This window comes from Trachemys scripta, chromosome 2 (genome assembly GCF_013100865.1).
Source record: "Trachemys scripta elegans isolate TJP31775 chromosome 2, CAS_Tse_1.0, whole genome shotgun sequence".
Classification (NCBI taxonomy): domain Eukaryota; kingdom Metazoa; phylum Chordata; order Testudines; family Emydidae; genus Trachemys; species Trachemys scripta.
In genome coordinates, this window is record NC_048299.1 from 24,188,995 (window position 1) to 24,207,075 (window position 18,081).

At 40.1% G+C, this 18,081-nt stretch overlaps 2 protein-coding genes across 5 annotated transcripts in view; one reads left to right on the forward strand and one right to left on the reverse strand.

Moving 5' to 3' along the window:
* The window catches only part of PFKP (phosphofructokinase, platelet), a 65,373-nt gene extending 51,681 nt beyond the window's left edge, over window positions 1-13,692 (forward strand). For 2 of the 4 annotated variants that reach the window (XM_034760061.1, XM_034760062.1), the window contains 5 exons: window positions 1,522-1,668; window positions 3,494-3,564; window positions 5,041-5,128; window positions 6,483-6,635; window positions 13,409-13,692. In XM_034760061.1, coding sequence (XP_034615952.1) covers window positions 1,522-1,668; window positions 3,494-3,564; window positions 5,041-5,128; window positions 6,483-6,635; window positions 13,409-13,582 — 633 coding nt within the window. In that variant the 3' untranslated portion in view covers window positions 13,583-13,692. Of the gene's footprint in view, window positions 1-1,521; window positions 1,669-3,493; window positions 3,565-5,040; window positions 5,129-6,482; window positions 6,636-8,498; window positions 8,616-13,408 lie in introns of those variants that run through there. The other 2 variants (XM_034760063.1, XM_034760064.1) reach the window with 2 other exon arrangements.
* Window positions 13,693-15,557: 1,865 nt separating this feature from the next.
* The window catches only part of PITRM1 (pitrilysin metallopeptidase 1), a 3,364-nt gene continuing 840 nt past the window's right edge, over window positions 15,558-18,081 (reverse strand). Inside the window, exons 2-3 of the mRNA XM_034760065.1 lie at window positions 17,432-17,534; window positions 15,558-15,693 (exon numbers count right to left, since the gene is read on the reverse strand). Of these exons, the coding sequence (XP_034615956.1) occupies window positions 15,574-15,693; window positions 17,432-17,534 (223 nt within the window). The 3' untranslated portion in view covers window positions 15,558-15,573. The remainder of the gene's footprint in view (window positions 15,694-17,431; window positions 17,535-18,081) is intronic.

Here is an 18,081-nt window from a genome sequence, read left to right on the forward strand (position 1 = left end):
TGATTTACACTGTCTGAGGATCTGGCCCAATGTCTAATAGTTATCATTTAAAGATTTTTTTTTTTTAGTAGAACTTTCAAGGAAAATAACCAGTGATTAATTTGTAAAGAACACTTCTCCATTTCAGGTGTTGCTTGTTGTAGAGACGGCGTGAGTTTAGTAGAGTTCTCTGAACTGTGGTTAAAATGAGTCTGAAAGATGTTTTGCTAATTTTTTACTCAATAACTTGACTTTTTTTTACCCTGACAAAACTCATTTCGACTTGTCATTACCTTTAGCACTTACAATAGAAATCAAAGCATAGAGTTGTTTCTTTAGGAAAGAATCCGTGGTCTCAGTTACACCAGTGTGAAGTAGGAGTAACTCCTTTGCAGAAAAGAATATTTGCTGTTCCAAAACTGGTGTGAGGTCAAAATCAGACCCTATATATCTCACCTATAAATAAAAGGAACATCTTATGACAACATTGTGTGTATTTGGTTACCTGAGGAGTACTGAATGTGCTCTCTTGTAAATCCACCTACAAACAATTGTTTTGACATATCCAAGGTAAATTCATAATTAAGCAAAGAGGGACTTTGACACTGATAAAAGCATGTGTACAAAACGCAAATTACCTGATAATATTCTGTTTCCCTTTATTATTGCAGATCTTGTTTTATTAAGAGCTTTTCTCCTTACAGCCCAGCTTGTTCTCTGCTCTGATCTTTAGTAAAGTCATAAACCTCTATTTGATGTTGTAGCCTTAGCTGCGAAATCACTGCAGTACACATGTTCATTATCCTGACTTCACTGTAGAATTAAATAGAGAGACATTCTGAACTCTGAAAGAACTAAAAACCTTTACCTAAATACAATACTTTTAATTCGCGTCAATAGTAAACATTACTTACCCAAAAGTAGTTCGTGTTGTCTAAATCTGATCTCTGAACCATAATCCCACTGTGAAAGTCTCTTTAAGTGACTGTTGTTATGGTATCTTGCCCGCATAAGGATTTGGCAGGCATTTTAATTTCAAGCTGATGTCTTTTCTGCTCCATGAGTCAGCTGATAACACATGCTTAGTGGTTATGCCACTGGACCAAAACATGTCCCTTCCCACTCTTTGCCTTGCCTACTTTGGGTGTTCTTTGTTGCAAATTTCTGCACTGATATTCTGACACCAAGTGGATAACTGAGTTTTTTTCTGTCATATTTTTTGACCCTGTTAGCACGAAAATACAAGATCCTGAGTGATTTGATCTTCAAGGCAAATGCAGCTCTTGGTCAAAACTGTTTTAAAAAAAAATATAAAAGCTAGATCTTTTGTTCCTTTACTGATTGTTTCTATATGGCTTTTTAAAATTTGAAGATAATGTGCTGAAACCTTTTCACCCACTTAAATCTAGAACAGTTTTTTTAAACTTTTGAAAACTGCTGTAGATCTTTTTACTATACAGTTGCTATGTAAAATTAGAATATCTGTCAGTCACTTCACTGTTGTACATTCTGCCTAACAATTGTTTTCTCTTTCTTTTGCAGACTAATTTTAATGTGGCAGTTTTAAATGTAGGTGCCCCTGCAGCTGGTATGAATGCTGCTGTCCGATCTGCAGTAAGAGTTGGCATAACTGAAGGTCACACCATGTTTGCTGTCATTGATGGATTTGAAGGCTTTGCTAATGGCCAGGTTAGTACAAAATGACTTCATTTAAAGTACTGTCAATTGTTTTTTTTTATTTTTTACCTTTTTGTCATATTTCTAGTGGAGATACAGAAATGACTGTGATATCATTCAGTGAACTGACTCCACAAGAGTTTTTAAATTTAACTGCTTATCTATAGAAACACGTAGTTAATTCAGATTGGAGCTGTATACTTTATTACCAACAAAAACTTATAAATACATAGATCATGTCACATGTGTACCTTTCCCATTGCTAAGCACTTGTTATAGAGACTAAGGATGTCTTGATACAATATACAAGTGCTAAACACCAGCAACGTAATTCCCTTACAGCCCAGAACCAGTTAATCTATGCATTAATATTCAGTTTGAGATTATTTGTTACATTGTTAAACACCAACAACGTGTGTAGTGCTATACTGAACAGAAAAATAGTCTCTTTCCAGAGCTGGTACTATTTCAGAAGAGTGACTCTCTTGTTTGAGGGTGCAGAATTTATGCCAGCCGTTGAAATGTGGCACAAATCTGAATAGCTGTACCTCTGTCCTACTGCAGGCACAGTCCAAGTAAGCAGAGGCTCAGCCTACTTAATTTTGTGGCTGCAGTTATTTTTTCACTCAGACACTTTTGCAGCTGTAATACGTGTCTGCAAACAAGCAGCCCTGTATAAAATGTACCTCTAAGAGTATCCTGTCTTAGATTAACCCGGTCTGAATTCTTTTGCCTCCTGGATATTTTGGATGAGAAATTCTCTGTATAAGAGGTTCATTGCTTCTGCACGGAGGACAGCTTTAATGTGACCTTGGCAGGATGTTGAGTGTTTGGCAGACTGCCTACATTGTAGTGGCCATTGGAGTGTGAAGCATCTGGAGATAAGTACATAGGCTAGATAACAGTGAGATAACAGACAAATCACTGAATCTGTTGTCATGTTTGTGTCTTATTGTCAGATATACCCCTTCAGTGGAATATGCTACACTATGCAGCAAAAAGAACAGGAGTACTTGTGGCACCTTAGAGACTAACAAATTTATTTGAGCATAAGCTTTCGTGTGAAGTAGCCCACGAAAGCTTATGCTCAAATAAATTTGTTAGTCTCTAAGGTGCCACAAGTACTCCTGTTCTTTTTGCGGATACAGACTAACACGGCTGCTACTCTGAAAACTATGCAGCAACTAAGTCCTGAGATTTGTGACATGCTGTATTTTTGAAACCCTGAAGGATTTCTCTTTAGGGCAGACACAGGTTGGTTGCTTTTTCAGAAAGTGGGGCTAGGTCTATCATGATACTTCCCTTCCTCCATGTCAAAGGCAACCCATCAGCTAACCTGGTCTCCAAAAAGAAGATGGATACAGAGTTTGTCATATTCCACTTCCTAATTCGGCAAGAGGATGGGAGTGGGGGGTTAGGTCACAACAGAGTGAAAATTGTTCCTTCTCTTGAGTGAGTGAAGGACCAAGCTAGGGACCTGGTGTTGGATTCTTGCATTATACTGTTACTAAAGGTAAGGGGAGGAGATGAGATGGAGAGGGGACAAAAGATAAGAGTTGAGGAAAAAGTTGGAGGCAGGATTCATAGCGGGAGAAGAAACAAATAGAGGAGAGCTAAGGATGGGGATAGAGAGAAGGGTAAAATTTCAAGGGAGATTAAATTAACCTCTTGAAACTGAGCTGTGGGATTTTTTTGCCGGGTCTCATTTGTGGCAGCTCCCATAGTGCTAAACATCTGTTCCAAAAGCTTTACATTAAACTGCATCTGTTGCATGACCAAAGAAGTAGCATTTGGAATGTTACTTAAGGGAACCTACTCTTTTTGATTTTATTTGTAGATAAAGGAAATCAGCTGGGGAGATGTTGGAGGTTGGACTGGCCAAGGAGGGTCGCTTCTTGGCACAAAACGGTAATATCATAATTTTGGCTGCGATCACTTTACCCAAGTAGAAGGAACAGTGGCCAAAACGTACCTTTTAGTGAGCTCAGAGGTGGATTGGGGTTTGTGAGGCCCTGGGCCAGAGCAAGTGGGGGGCCCCTCCCCACCCCTTCTGCCTGCAGTTCCCCCTCCCCTTACCGCTCCTGCTGGGAAAATGAAATTGGGGCAGGCAGGCGGAACGGGGCAAGCCCTGACCCTGCTGCCAGGAAGGAGTGCCCCCATTTTTCTGGGTGCCCCCCAATTGGCGGGGGCCCCTCAGCACCTGCCCCATTGTCCCAGTGGCTAATCTGCCACTGAGTGAGCTGCATGTGCTGTCTTTACTGTACATTTATGTATTGAAGCTTTTTTTGATTTTTGAAAATTTGTCTGACATCTGTTCTCTTTTACGTTCAGGATGTAAATATTCATCATTTTGTGATACTAATGTGTTTCCATCAGTAGAGACAGAATTAAAATAGTCCCTTGTTGTGTATCATTCCTTTAAGACAGTTAAGGCTATTGCTACAGGGTATTATTGTAGGTAGTTACAAGAACCATGGTTACATGGTACACTACAGTCTTGCGATATACAAGTAGTGCATGGATTGCTGTGTCCATGCAGAACCATGTTATGTCTATCTGCAAGGAGCAACCTGCAGAATCATGGCTTTATCTTGTGACTAACACATTCTTTCAACCCATTTACCAAAGAACTTAAAGTTAGATTTCGCAAATCTGGTTACCCTATTTAAATTAATCACCTCAGTAACGTTTAGGACTGTTGGTCTTGGGGAAACCTTACGTAAAAACTATTTGCTCCTCATGGTTTAAAAGAACAGAAGGAGAAGACCTGCTAAAGATAGAATAGACTGAGTTTATCTAATTTTTGGAGTGGATTTCCAAAAAAGTCCTTTCCTGACTTTCTTTGTTACTGGCTGCAATTGTATTGTGTAATCATTTCAATATAGGTGATAGCCAGAAAATAAAATCTTTCTATGGATAAGCCTATGTCTATACTAAAAGCGAGGGGTGTGATTTCCCCTGCTCCAATACACATACTGTGCTAGCTCTCATCGAGCTAGAGTATAAATAGCAGTAGCATCGGGGAGGGAGCAGGGCAGGAGAGGCATGGCTTAGGTGTGCCAAATACAAACCTACCTGAAACCAGTGGGTACATACTTGGCATGGCGAACCTGTGCCTCTACTGCCACTGCTCATGCTACCAAGGCTACACTGCTATTTATACTCACACTAGGTTGATGAGAGCAGGTGAGAGTATGGGTACACGAGCAGGGGAATCACCCTGCCCTGCCAGCTCATATTGCAGGCATAGCCTAAGTATGTAAAATATAGAACTTTTCACTGTACTGACAATTTAACAACCCATCCTACCAAAACGAACAGGTATTGTCAGCAATATCCATAGATATTTGACCTCTGTACTCCTTTTGATTTAACTATTTTTAGTACCCTCCCTGCAAAGTATTTGGAGAAGATTGCTGACCAGATGCGCACCAATAACATCAACGCCCTTATGGTTATTGGTGGATTTGAGGTACATTATTTAGTTGTTCTGTTAACTTCTTAGCTGGAGTGGAATTGAAACACGCTACACTCATTTTTAAGCTCCAAAATATTTTCTTTTGCCCATAACTAAAATTTTGCTTATGATGAATTTTGACATATGGAGCAGAGCAAGAGCTTTTCAGATAAGAAATTTTGGAGATGATCCATGTCTCTTGAGCTTTGGAATCCAGAATAGTTAATAGTAAGTGCAAAACAAAATACATTTTTTTCCTTAATCAAAGGTAAGACAGCAGGGTAGAACAGATTTTCAAAAGAGCCAAAGTGACTTAGGAACACAAGTTCCAATGGGACTTGTGTTCCTGAAAAATGAGGGCATCTTTGAAAATCCCCATAGTAGTCTTTAAATTATAATAAAAACTGCACCCTGGCTTCTTGTTTAAGCCACTCCAGTTCACATGTTCCTTTCATTCTGATATATTTTAATTTCTGGGTCAATAATCTAGAAATATATTTTTATTTTTGGAGACAAGTTTTTAAGTCTTTTAACCAAAATAACTTTTACTTCATATAGGCCCTGATTCAGGAAAGCATTCCTTTTCAGGAAAGTGCGTAAGCATATGTTTAAAATTAAGCACTTTCCTAAGTGCCTTCCTGAATGTGGATGGATTTATGTGCCTGCATAAGTATTTTTCTGAATCAAGTCTATAGCGATGAGATTAAGGGAATTTAAATGAAAACAACTATGATATTAAAATGTATGGGAATCAGTAACATTTTTCTATTATATAGAGCAGGGATTGGCAACCTTTGGCATGCGGCCCGTTAGGGAAAGTTGCTGGCGGGCCGGGCTGGTTTGTTTACCTGCCGCGTCCACAGGTTTGGCCGATCGCAGCTCACACTGGCCGCGGTTCACCATTCCAGGCCAATGGGGTCTGCGGGAAGTGGTGCGGGTCGAGGAATGTGGTGTCCACCGTTTCCTGTAGCCCCCATTGGCCTGGAGTGACAAACCGCAGCCAGTGTGAGCTGCGATCGGCCGAACCTGCGGACGCTGCAGGTAAACAAACCGGCCCGGCCCGGCAGTGGATTTCCCTGACGGGCCGCATGCCAAAGGTTGCCAATCTCTGATATAGAGCATTGGGTATGTATAAAGTATATGTCTCATTGAGAGTGAAAGGTGTACTTATTGTTTGTCTCAGATTTTAAATGTGTATATATATATATTTAATTTTTATGTATTTTTTGTTAGATTTTAGTGGTTCCTTATTAACCCGATGTGTGCTGTGGTAAAAATGGCTCTCCCTGTGGCCTCATCTATGTTATAATTCCACCCTTGTCCTCTTTTTATCCCTTCTAATTGTTCACATCATGCCTGTGCCCAACAGGCCTACCTGGGACTTTTGGAATTATCAGCTGCCCGTGAGAAATATGACGAGTTCTGTGTTCCAATGGTTATGGTTCCTGCAACTGTATCCAACAATGTACCGGGTTCAGATTTCAGCATTGGTGCAGATACTGCTCTGAACACTATAACTGATGTAAGTCTGTTCAAGTGTGCGTGCTTACTAACAAAGCGTTCAAGTTAATGCTGATTGAATTGGCTAGAAGTGGATATTTTATAGACCAGAACATTGGAAACATAATCTGAAACATGGTTTGGTGGCTGCATGCAAGAGATACTTACTGAACTGAAAAATCCTGGTACACTTAGCTTTCTCTTTCCGCCAGAAGTTCCAACCATTTTTCACATGCACTGTATAGAAAGACTCCATTTTCATTTTATACATTTTTTTTTAACTTTTGGATTTTGGAAAGTAATAGAATGAGGCTGCCACACACACACACGCACACGCACACACGCACAAATGAGAGAAACAAAGCAGGTGAGGTAATATATTTTATTGAACCAGGAGTTGAAGACGAGCTTGTCGCTTACACCAACAGAAGTTGGTGCAATACAAGATATCACCTCACCTACCCTTGTCTCTCTAATATCCTGGGCACGACATGGCTACAACAACACTGTATACACACAAATGGTCTTTCCTGCATACATATACAGGGGAGAGGGGAGAAAAAAAGAAAAAACACCACTACAAAGCCCAAAGTCAAAAACTAGTGACAATTTATGGCAGTGTAGAAGAGGAAATCCCTTCCCTACATCAAACATTAGAGTACCCAGTTACAATAAACAGTTACAGGGTGTCCTTATATATTACAAAGATTAGGTTTTATTTCTCAGATGTTTCTCCAATAAGTAGGTATTCTACTAATGCTCTACTTTGCATCGGTTTTCACTGCAAAAGATGTGAGGGAGATTCCCACACCTGAGCAGTTCTTTTTAGGTGACAAATCTGAGGAACTGTAATAAAGAATAGAATTATCAGACACATAGATGAACACAATATGTCAGGAAAAAATTACCATGGCTTTTGTAAAGGGAAATCATTCCCCACCAGTCTTCTGGAATTATTTGAGGGGGTCAACAATCATATGGACAAGACTGATGCAGGATATAGTGTACTTGGGCTTTCAGAAAGCTTTTGACAAGGTCCATCACCAAAGGCCCTTAGGCAAAGTGAGCAATCATGGGATAAGAGGGAAAGTCCTCTTATGGATCAGTAACTTGTTGAAAGATAGGAAACACAGGGTAGGAATAAATAGTAAGTTTTCACAGTGAGAAGAGGTAAATAGCAGAAAAAGATCTTGGCGTCACTGTGGATAGTTCTCTGGAAACATTTGCTCAGTGTGCAGCAGCAGTCAAAAAAGCTAACAGGATGTTAGGAACCATTAGGGAAAGGATAGATAATAAGACAGAAAGTATTATAATGCCATTCTATAAATCTATGCTACGCCCATACCTTGAATACTGTGTGTAGTTCTGGTTGCCCCATCTCAAAAAGATATATTAGAATATGGAAAAAGTACAGAGAAGGGCAACACAAATTATTAGGGGTATGGAACAGCTTCTAGAGGAGGAGAGATTAAAAAGAGTGGGACTGTTCAGCTTAGAAATGAGACAACTAAAGGGGGATATGATAGAGGTCTATTAAATGGTGACTGGTGTGGAGAAAATGAATAAGGAACTGTTATTTACCCCTTCATATAACACAAGAACAAGGGGTCAACTTTTCATTTTATTTACTTTTAGCAAAATTAGACCCTTGTGCATTATTAGATGTTTCTTTTCCCTTATAATATTGCCCTTGTCAAGACTGTAAACAACTGATCACAATTTAGTTCTAAATTATTCTTTACACATGGTCCATGTTATATCTAAGTTGGCCTAACTGTTTCCAGTTCTGGTAAATAAAATTCTCCATTCCAAAAAGATTGACAGCAAATCAAGGTAAGTAAAATAATGCTCTAGTGCATGATGCCTGCTTTTCTTCTCTTCATAGGCTTTCTGCGTTTACCTAACTCATCTTTATAGAGCTTGTAGACTGTTTCACACAGAGCAGGACACACAGCAATATTATGCAATACACTGGGAAAGATTTTAGATTTCAGGTAACATCACTAGATATCAGACAGAGCGTATTCCCATGTTGTTAATATAATAGATTTTTCTATTTTGAAGCTGATGCATTTTACTAATAAAAGGCTAGAATTTGGTCCAATTCTTGTGTTTTATTTCTTCCTAGATTTTGTTTTGAGATGTATATAAAATGTAATGGTTCAGGAAGCCATAGATTCAATTCAGCTGTGAAGAGAACTAACCTTGTATTTTAAAAAAGTCTTTTGTTTAAAAAAAAAAAGGGACTTTTTTTCTTTTACAAAGTTCATAAGCTGTATAAGCCTTTTGCCCTCTGAGCATCTGAACTGAAGCTATGGTGGGCCACTCAGAGAACTGGTAATGGTACATAGATCAGTAGTGGGCAACCTGCGGCCTGTGGGCCCCATGCGGCCCATCAAGGTAATCCGCTGGTGGGCCACAAGACAGTGTTTACGTTGTCTGTCCGCAGGTCTGGCTGCCCACAGCTCCCAGTGGCCGGGAATGGCGAACAGTGGCCACTGGGAACTGCAGGTGGCCGTGCCTGCAGATGGTCAATGTAAACACTGTCTTGTGGCCCACCAGTGGATTACCCTGACGGGCCACATGCAGCCCACGGGCCGCAGGTTGCTCACCACTGACATAGAACCTTTTGCTTTAAGGTCATCCAGATCATACTGAGTAATGACATTACCCTCTGTAATGGCCAATTGGCTTGTTAAGTATGAATAGGCAGTCTCCTTCCAGTTCATGCGAGTGAGAATAGTGAGCAGAGATATTGCACGGGCACGAAGAATAAACTCCTCCTATAGGTGATTCCTCTAGCACAGTATTAAAGCACATTAGTAGTGAAGTTAATGGTCCTTGTACTCCTGATGTCCCTGTTCTGTGGATAAGTATATGACATAGTTTCCAACACTATCAGTCTGGCATCTTTCATGAGCACTAAAGTGACCTGAAACTTAGTTGTAGGGATTCGAAGCAACTGTTTTATTGCTACTTTTCTCACTTAAATGTCAATCTCAGTTTGCAATAAGGTAAGTATATGGTCTGCTAGTGGGTAATGAGGCCTCTAGTATGTGAATAGGCAGGTTTCTGAGATTCTGAAAAAGTGTAGTGTGGCTGGTTACAGGAAGTGGCACTGGCTGAGGGATGTGCTGTCCGCTGCTTCCCGCAGCCCCCATTGGCCTGGAATGGCGAACCGCGGCCAGTGTGAGCTGCGATCAGCCGAACCTGCGGATGCTGCAGGTAAACAAACTGTCCCGGCCCGCCAGCGGATTTCCCTGATGGGCTGCATGCCAAAGGTTGCCGATCCCTGGAATAGAAGTTGAAATACGAAAAATAGGACTCCTTGCCCTGAAGAATTTACAACCTAAAGAAAAGAGTGACTAGGTTCCAGTAAAGGCCCATGCACTCCTTAGCAATGGGACCTAAATTGTGTAGCAAGATTCTTGGATTCTGAGGCTCTTTAGCACAGCACCCGGGAAATTTTGTGACAGTTTCACTTGCATTTTAGAATGCAGGGTTTTTATCAATCACATATTTAAAAAGTGAATCTTATGCACAGTACAATTTGTCCTGTGTTGTTCGTTTTGATATTAAATGGAATTAATTTTCTGCTGTCCCTACATTTCATTTTTGATATGCCAAAGATTTTTGTAGTGACATTGTATAACTGCATTGCCGAGATAATCTGGGGCAAACTTCTGGAGGTTTGTTTGCTGACTAGGTAGCATTTGGCACTTTTGCACCTAGCTGGGCATAGGAGACATTTGAGGATTGTGGGATAAGCATGTTAGCTGGTAGTTTCTGCTAAAAAAAAAATCATCAGTCAGATCGTTAACATAGTGCTGATATTTAAATTAAAATGTTTAGTGTTAACGATCTATGAAAGTGAATGAGACAGCACTTTCAAGGCTATTGTTTCAGGCTGTCTGCAAACAGGAACACAGCACTCAGGAAGTGTACACTGGTCAGTGTTTTCGAATTGTTTTGTTTATAACACCAAAGGCTAGATTTTTAAATGAAAGCTTGGATTCTGCAGCACAAATTTCTAGCCAGGGGAGGATTTCAGAGAAAATTCTGCACCAGGATTTTACAGAAGGCAGGGAGCTCTGCATTGGATTGAACAGAGTGAAACTAATTTACAGCCCCCTTCACAGACAACAGAGCCTGGAAAGAGGGTGGGGGAAAATAATTGGAAACGACATAAACCAAGATAGGCTTTGGAGGGGTTAAGAGAAAGAAACAAAGAGCTGAGCAGGAGATAGGAAGAAGTCTTGAGTTCACACTATGTTTGCACAGCAAAACCTGTGCACAGGCCAACCTAGCTGAGCTAGTTTGAGTCCCGCTAGTGCAGGTAACAGTAGCAGTGAAGATAGCACAGTGCAGGCTTCAGAGCGGGCTAGTGAGCCAAGTACATTCCCAGAATCTGTACTGTTCTTGAACTGTCCGTGCTGCACTCACTTTGCGGCTGTGGTTATCCACACTAGCCCGTGCACAGCTTTTGTTGCACAAGTATAGCAAAAAGGAGTCGGAGTAAGAGGGGAGGGGGAAGGAAAGATGCCAGCCACAGATGGAGAATGGAAAAACGGGAGAGGAGCTGCCTAGCACCAGCCATGTGTGAGGGATGAGAGACAGTCTGTCAGGAAATCAGCAGAGGTAAGAGGTGAATCATCTAACCGAGTTGGGGAAGGAACCAGAAACAGTAGCAAACGGGGGCTGGGTAGAGGAGGGATGATGCTGAGTTATTGTATGTTCTTATACAGTATCTTTGGTCACATTTTATATTAAGGGTATATTTATAAAGGGTTGGAACTGATTCATAGATGTTATAAGCATGTTACCGACATGAGCAATCAGTGTTCTAGGCTAGATGGTTATACAATCTATAACAATTGATTAACCATTTATTAAACCATCAGTTAATTATTTAACCCTTTATAGACTGCGTGAAATATACTCTTTGTATAAAGTGACTATTTTGGGGTTTTTTGCAACAGTGATACTGGGTTGTTGCATGTCTTCAGACAGTAACAGTCCTGGGTTACTGCACAGTGTTCACGCATGTGTTTGCTAAAAACACTTGCATCAAATGAAACGACGCAGTATTTAATGCAAGTAAAATGTATCTTTCATTGCAGACTAACTAAATGGGTTGTGCCAGTAATTGTTTCAGTTCTCCCTCTAACTGAACCACTTTCCCAAAGCCTCTGGCTAAAACTGCAGCTGTGCTCATAAGTGCTTTGCAGATGTCCAACCTGCTTTGAGGCTTCACTAAACAAAACCAGTTCCCAACTCAGTGTATCTTTTTTCTGGTGTAAGGAAAAACTCAAAGTAGCCTGGCTGGGCTGGGGTAGTGACTGTTCTGTGAAGTTCCCCCACCAAGGCTTTCCAGTGGCTGATCTTCAAAGACAAATGCCATTCCCCTCATTCCTGCCTGTGGCACTTCTCGGCAGTGCAACGATAACTGGACAGCATTTTAGTCCAGAAGTGACACTGGGATCAGTCAAATCCCAGTTTTAGCTGTAAGTGAAAGTAAAATTTCCAAAATACCCAGGGATGGAGTGTTGGAGGTGAGGTTTTCACTTTGATTTCCTGCCACTACGTCATACCTCCAAGCCATGTGGACCCTCCACATCGACTCCAATCCCCCATCTTCCCTCCTGGAAATGTCCCAATCACCTCTTCCCTTCCCATTTCCTACTTACAATCCACCACTACACAAACACCTGATGGATTTTAGTGGGGGGAGGCTGATTGGCCTGCAGAGCTCTCTTCTCATGTAGCAATAGGGTGTTTTATACCCACTCCCACCCCACAGTGCACCCCTTTCCCCGCTGGGAGAGCAAGACTGTTGAAAAGAAAAAGTACTACAGGCTTTGGATTTCCTTTGGAGATTCATTAAATATGTGGGGATTTTTCACATTCTCATTACACAATGGGTGTTCAGGATCACTGCATATTGAGGAAGAATTGGACTAGTACACTCACTAAGTCAGAACAGCTGCACATTCCATAGTCCTTCGCTACAGAGAAGAGAACTAGGAACTCCGGAGCCTGTGAGAACACACAGACTACGTGACACACTGTACATTTACCTCCTGACCATATAGGATATGAAATCCCCAAAAGATCGCTCAAAAAGCCTCTAAAATGTTCCTGCAAAATATATGGTCTTGTGCAATATCCCTGCATTTTTATGCACAGTTATGCGAGTTGCATGCATAAAAACAGGTGTCTCCTGATGTACATGCTTCTTGCAGGCACTTGGAAAACATAGGCCATATTTTCATGATTTTTTTCTTTCAGTGACAAAGGTGTCTTCACCTTCTAGGACAAAGCAGTAGCTAAAAAAAGCAGTCTATAATAGCAGTGTATCCACAAGCATTTTCTTCTGAGTGTAGGTGTTTTTCTAGTTACCTTTCCTTAAACTATTTAGTATATAGAATAGTGGTTGTTCATTTAACTTATTTTGAGATGACTTATTTCTAGTACACTCATGCTGCCTACGTTTCTGCTTAGCTGCTTCAGATCTCTGCACTATCCACATTTCATTTTCACTCTGTACTAACTCGCATTAACTTCCTTCTGCACTTTCTTCAGAAAAGCATTGTGCCAATGCGACCCCAGTGCACTGTTGTGGTATTTAGAGGAAACTTTTTTTTTGTCCCTCTTTAATATCACCAATTTTATTTTGTTGTGCCAATGGAAAGCCAACCCTCCCATCACACGCAAGGAGCCACTAGCTTAATGCATAATAATTTGCTATTCATATGCAAGGGTGTATTGCTAATAATACTTGTACCGCTGCTTCAGGCCTATGAAAGTTGTCTGCAATTAGCTGAGGCACGTGCTCGCTTTGAGGAGTTTTGTATTCCTATCTGTGTGTTGCCAGCTACTATTAGCAACAATGTGCCAGGCACCGACCTTAGCATTGGTGCTGACACTGCCCTGAATGCTATTGTGGAGGTAAGACTGCATATCCTTTGAAAATTAAACTGTACAATGTCTGTCTTTGTTGTGATACTAGCAAGACCTTGAAACATTTAGATTTCTAAAATATTCTAGTTTAAAATATTAAGCTCCTGTGATCAGAAGGTAATCAACATTTTCCAGATGGACTGAAGATTAATCTAATTAAAATTAATCAGTTATGTTGGCTATTATTTAGATTGTGTTTTGGTGTTTTAGATAGTGGCATTAGGGTAACTATTTCAATGCATTTTTAGAACCTTTGTATGTTTGCAATAAGAATAAAGTATATAACATTTTTTGTTTAAAATAATTTGCTTAGAACTACTTTGCTATATTTAAATGAAAGAATAAAAACCCATGCACCTTAAAAAAAAGCAAATGACCCAAGGAATGGACCAATGACGGAATAAGATCCCAGTTCAGCAAACCACATAAGCCCAGGCTTAAAGCATGAAGCACTTCACTGGGACTAGTCGTATGATAAATGTTAAGCACATGCTTAAGTGCTGTGCTGAATTGAGGCCTAATGACTGCAACACTTAAAGTACTGCATAACGAGAAAGTAAATTTTACAAGTTGGGTACATCAAAACTTGGCTTACAGTGATGGCACTTCCTTTTATAGTCAAACTGCATTGAGATACAACTCCTGATTACTGCTGTACATGTTTCCATTTAAATTGCCAACAATTTGTTTTCAAAAGGGCTGTATGACCAAAATAATGCACTTTGCACATTGTGGGCCTGCTCCAGCTCCCCTTGAAGTCAGTGGTTCACAGGGATGACTTTGGGTCCTTAGTTGCCTGTAATCCTTGTTCTTATTAGATAGAACACGTGTGCTCTGCCATTAGACAAGGTACAGAATCCTTTTATTCTCCAATTCTCACTCCTCAGCATCACTTTAAAAATAGAACATTTTTAGTGTCATTTGGTGTCTGAAGATTTTGTCATGAATTTCAATTAGACCAGGATTTGTCCCTTAGTCCTTGCTTACCATGGCATTTCCCCTAGTCTCTCATTGTTGTATTGGCACCATAACAGCTCCACCAGTGGTGGCAGAACTAGCAGAATCTAACTCTGCATACAGCAGGTAACATGGCTGATATCAGTGGGGCCAAAGTCTTCAATAGTGATTCACCTGGCAAAGACTGAAAATGTGAGAAGTACCAACAATAAAAGTTATAAATGGTAGATGGCCACAGACAAGGTAGAAAATACCGACAGTTGTTGCTTCTATCCCACTGCCTTTTATTGTAGGCCACACAGCTTTCAGTAATGCTTCATCCGTGTTATTGCTCTCAGTAAAAACTAAATGAGGACAATTATGCCCAGGCTTGCAAAAGTTATTTACTTGTTCCCATAATATAAGAACTAGGGGCCACCAAATGAAATTAATGGGCAGCAGGTTTAAAACAAATAAAAGGAAGTTCTTCACACAGCGCACAGTCAACCTGTGGAACTCCTTACCTGAGCAGGTTGTGAAGGCTAGGACTATAACAGGGTTTAAACGAGAACTGGATAAATTCATGGAGGGTAAGTCCATTAATGGCTACTAGCCAGGATGGGTAAGGAATGGTGTTCCTGGCCTCTGTTTGTGTCTGATGGACGGCAGGAGAGAGATCACTTGATCATTACCTGTTAGGTTCACTCCCTCTGGGGCACCTGTCATTGGCCACTGTCAGTAGACAGGATACGGGGCTGAATGGACCTTTGGTCTGACCCAATACGGCCATTCTTATGTTCTTATGTTCACATGTAATCCTCTTGAGTTCTGTGGGTCTGCACCATTGTCTTGGAGCCAGTGTCTTTGGTTGAGATTGACAGTAGTATAGTGTTGCTTTTTGCATCTNACAACAGTTTTGGTAAAATAGGATTTTTTTTTAAGTCTTGCAACTATGAGCTCCTTAAATGGAAAGTATTAGTAATGTTCAAGTATTAAGAAGCTGTATTAGTGTTTGCAGGTCTCAGGTTGATCTTCATATGGAAGATGCTTTATAAATATTAATATTAAAATGAAAACCTGAATAAATTATTGGAGTCCTCACGTGCCACATGTAAATATTTGGCTCCTGTGTTCTCATGACTAAGCTTCACTGCAGTTAGGAATAGCTCAGGAACAGCTGTTACCTAAATTGGAAGAAAACCTCCATGTTAGTATTTAGATAAATTCTAGGTAAAATGATTTGTGAACACTACGAAAAGAACCAACTAGCCTCTGCTGCACATCAAAGCCAATTAGAACTAAATTAGAAGAAATTAAGGTTACAATGGAAAGCAAAACCAAAGAATTTCATAGGGAAGATTACACCACCATATAATTCAATATTATATTAAAGTCAGGCACATTCAAAGGATTAACAGTCATCCCACTATGTTTTACTTGCAAGTATGCTTTACCTTCCTTGTCTTTGTTGTTTTATGTTGCAACCCTTTGATATAGTACCAAAAAAGTCACCATTATTTTTAAGAAACAAAGTATTAAGGAGTAATTTTTAAATATTTTTGTCTATGTAGAAATGCCTAGGATTTTATTGTGTTCCCATTTGCTCAAAAGTGCACTGTTATGTACACTGTCACTGACAGATACTTCCACGTGCTATAAATGATTTTGCAAGACCATTTGGTACTTATGTACCTCCATGTTTCAGAGAGCCAGATCAAACACTTATGCCCCCATCCTGCAGCTGGCCCTCACACCCAAATGGAGTCTGATTAATTTCAATGGAACTCAAGAAGCCACTAAATTGCATCAATTTCAGGATCAGAGCCTTAGGTTGTAAATAAAACTTAGCTGGTGAATAAAACATAAGTGGTGCAAGTCTATTTTTAGCAGATAGTTTTCATAGAATGTTGAATTAGAGGTGAATAAATACAAGAAAAATAAATTAAATAACACAATTACCTGAAGGGCAGAAATTATAGTTGTATCTGCAATAGAAACCAACAATACTTGTCTGGTATAGGAAACAATCTTTGAACAATTTGGCCACTTGTATAAATTATACGGAGCACGAGATTCAGAAGATAGAAACCAGATCCTTAGTGCAGTGCCCTATTACTCAAGTTTTAGCACAGATTACTGATTTTGGCCAACTTACTTCCAACTCTGTGTGCTAAAGTTTTCCCCCTCTGTAATATGGGGATGATACTGACTTCCTTTAAAAGGATATCCGATGAAAAGAGCTATATAAATATTGCTAGTTCCACTACAATAAATAGGCCTCCCCGACCTAAGAGTTCATATTTTTGTAATAACTTGCAGAAACAAATGAAGAACAAAGAACACACAGTGAAATACAAGTACTGACAGATGATTGAATGTTTAATATAGTTTTCAATGGTTTGAGTTTCTTCTCCAAAGTTTACACATAAGTCACTGTGTTTTGCCTGTCACAAATTCTAGCAGAATTAAGGTCTTCTTTTAAAACAGGCATTTTGTGTTAGCACTGCCTAAAGATTTTTGTCCACAAGAATATTTTATCTGCTTCTATTTGATACTCAACACATATATGTAAAAATTTACCCTGCAACCCTAACTCTTGGTCTCAACTTCTGCAGGGAAACATCTTACACTAATGACAGGTTTCAGAGTAGCAGCCGTGTTAGTCTGTATCCGCAAAAAGAACAGGAGTACTTGTGACACCTTAGAGACTAACAAATTTATTAGAGCATAAGCTTTTGTGGACTACAGCCCACTTCTTCGGATGCATATGAAGAAGTGGGCTGTAGTCCACGAAAGCTTATGCTCTAATAAATTTGTTAGTCTCTAAGGTGCCACAAGTACTCCTGTTCATCTTACACTAAGTTCTTTTGTCCAGTTATAAAGTGCTCACAGTGAGAGATGGAGAAAAAGACAATATTGTACCTGGTTTACAGTGAACCCATGGATTCGTTCTCCTATCTTGTATTGTAGTGCTTTTTCATTTGCAGACCCACTCTTCCACCTCCATGACTTTTGATTCAAAGTCCTGAAATAAAATTTTCTTTTTGAAAAAAGATGCAACCACACAAGCAGGTTTCTCTTTACCCCATCCCCTTTCTGTGCTTAATTTTGGGGGTGGAGAAAAGGGTGTATTATTATGAATATTGCATCCTATAGACCAGTGATTCTCAACCTATTTGCCACTGTGGGCCGCATGTGTGTTCTGTGGGCCGCATGCAATGCTACCTGCATGGCCCCGACAATGTCACCTGGGCCACAACTGGGTGCTGGCTGCATTGCAAGCAGCCTATGAGCCACAGGTTAAGAACCACTGCTATAGACAAATGCCAAGTTCCTACCTAGAAGAGTTTACAAGATAAAGTTGAGCTTATTGCAAGATTGGAGCTTCATATGAACAACCCCTCCTTTCCCCGTGCACACAAAATTTCACTGACTTCAATGGGCATCTACCTATATTGAGCTCATTTCAGGATCGGGGCCTAAAACAAGAGGCAAACATTGGTTAGGGTGGGTGTCAACTTTAGGGTCTTGTCTATATTGGGAAAATTAGAAAACAAAAACAACAACATTCC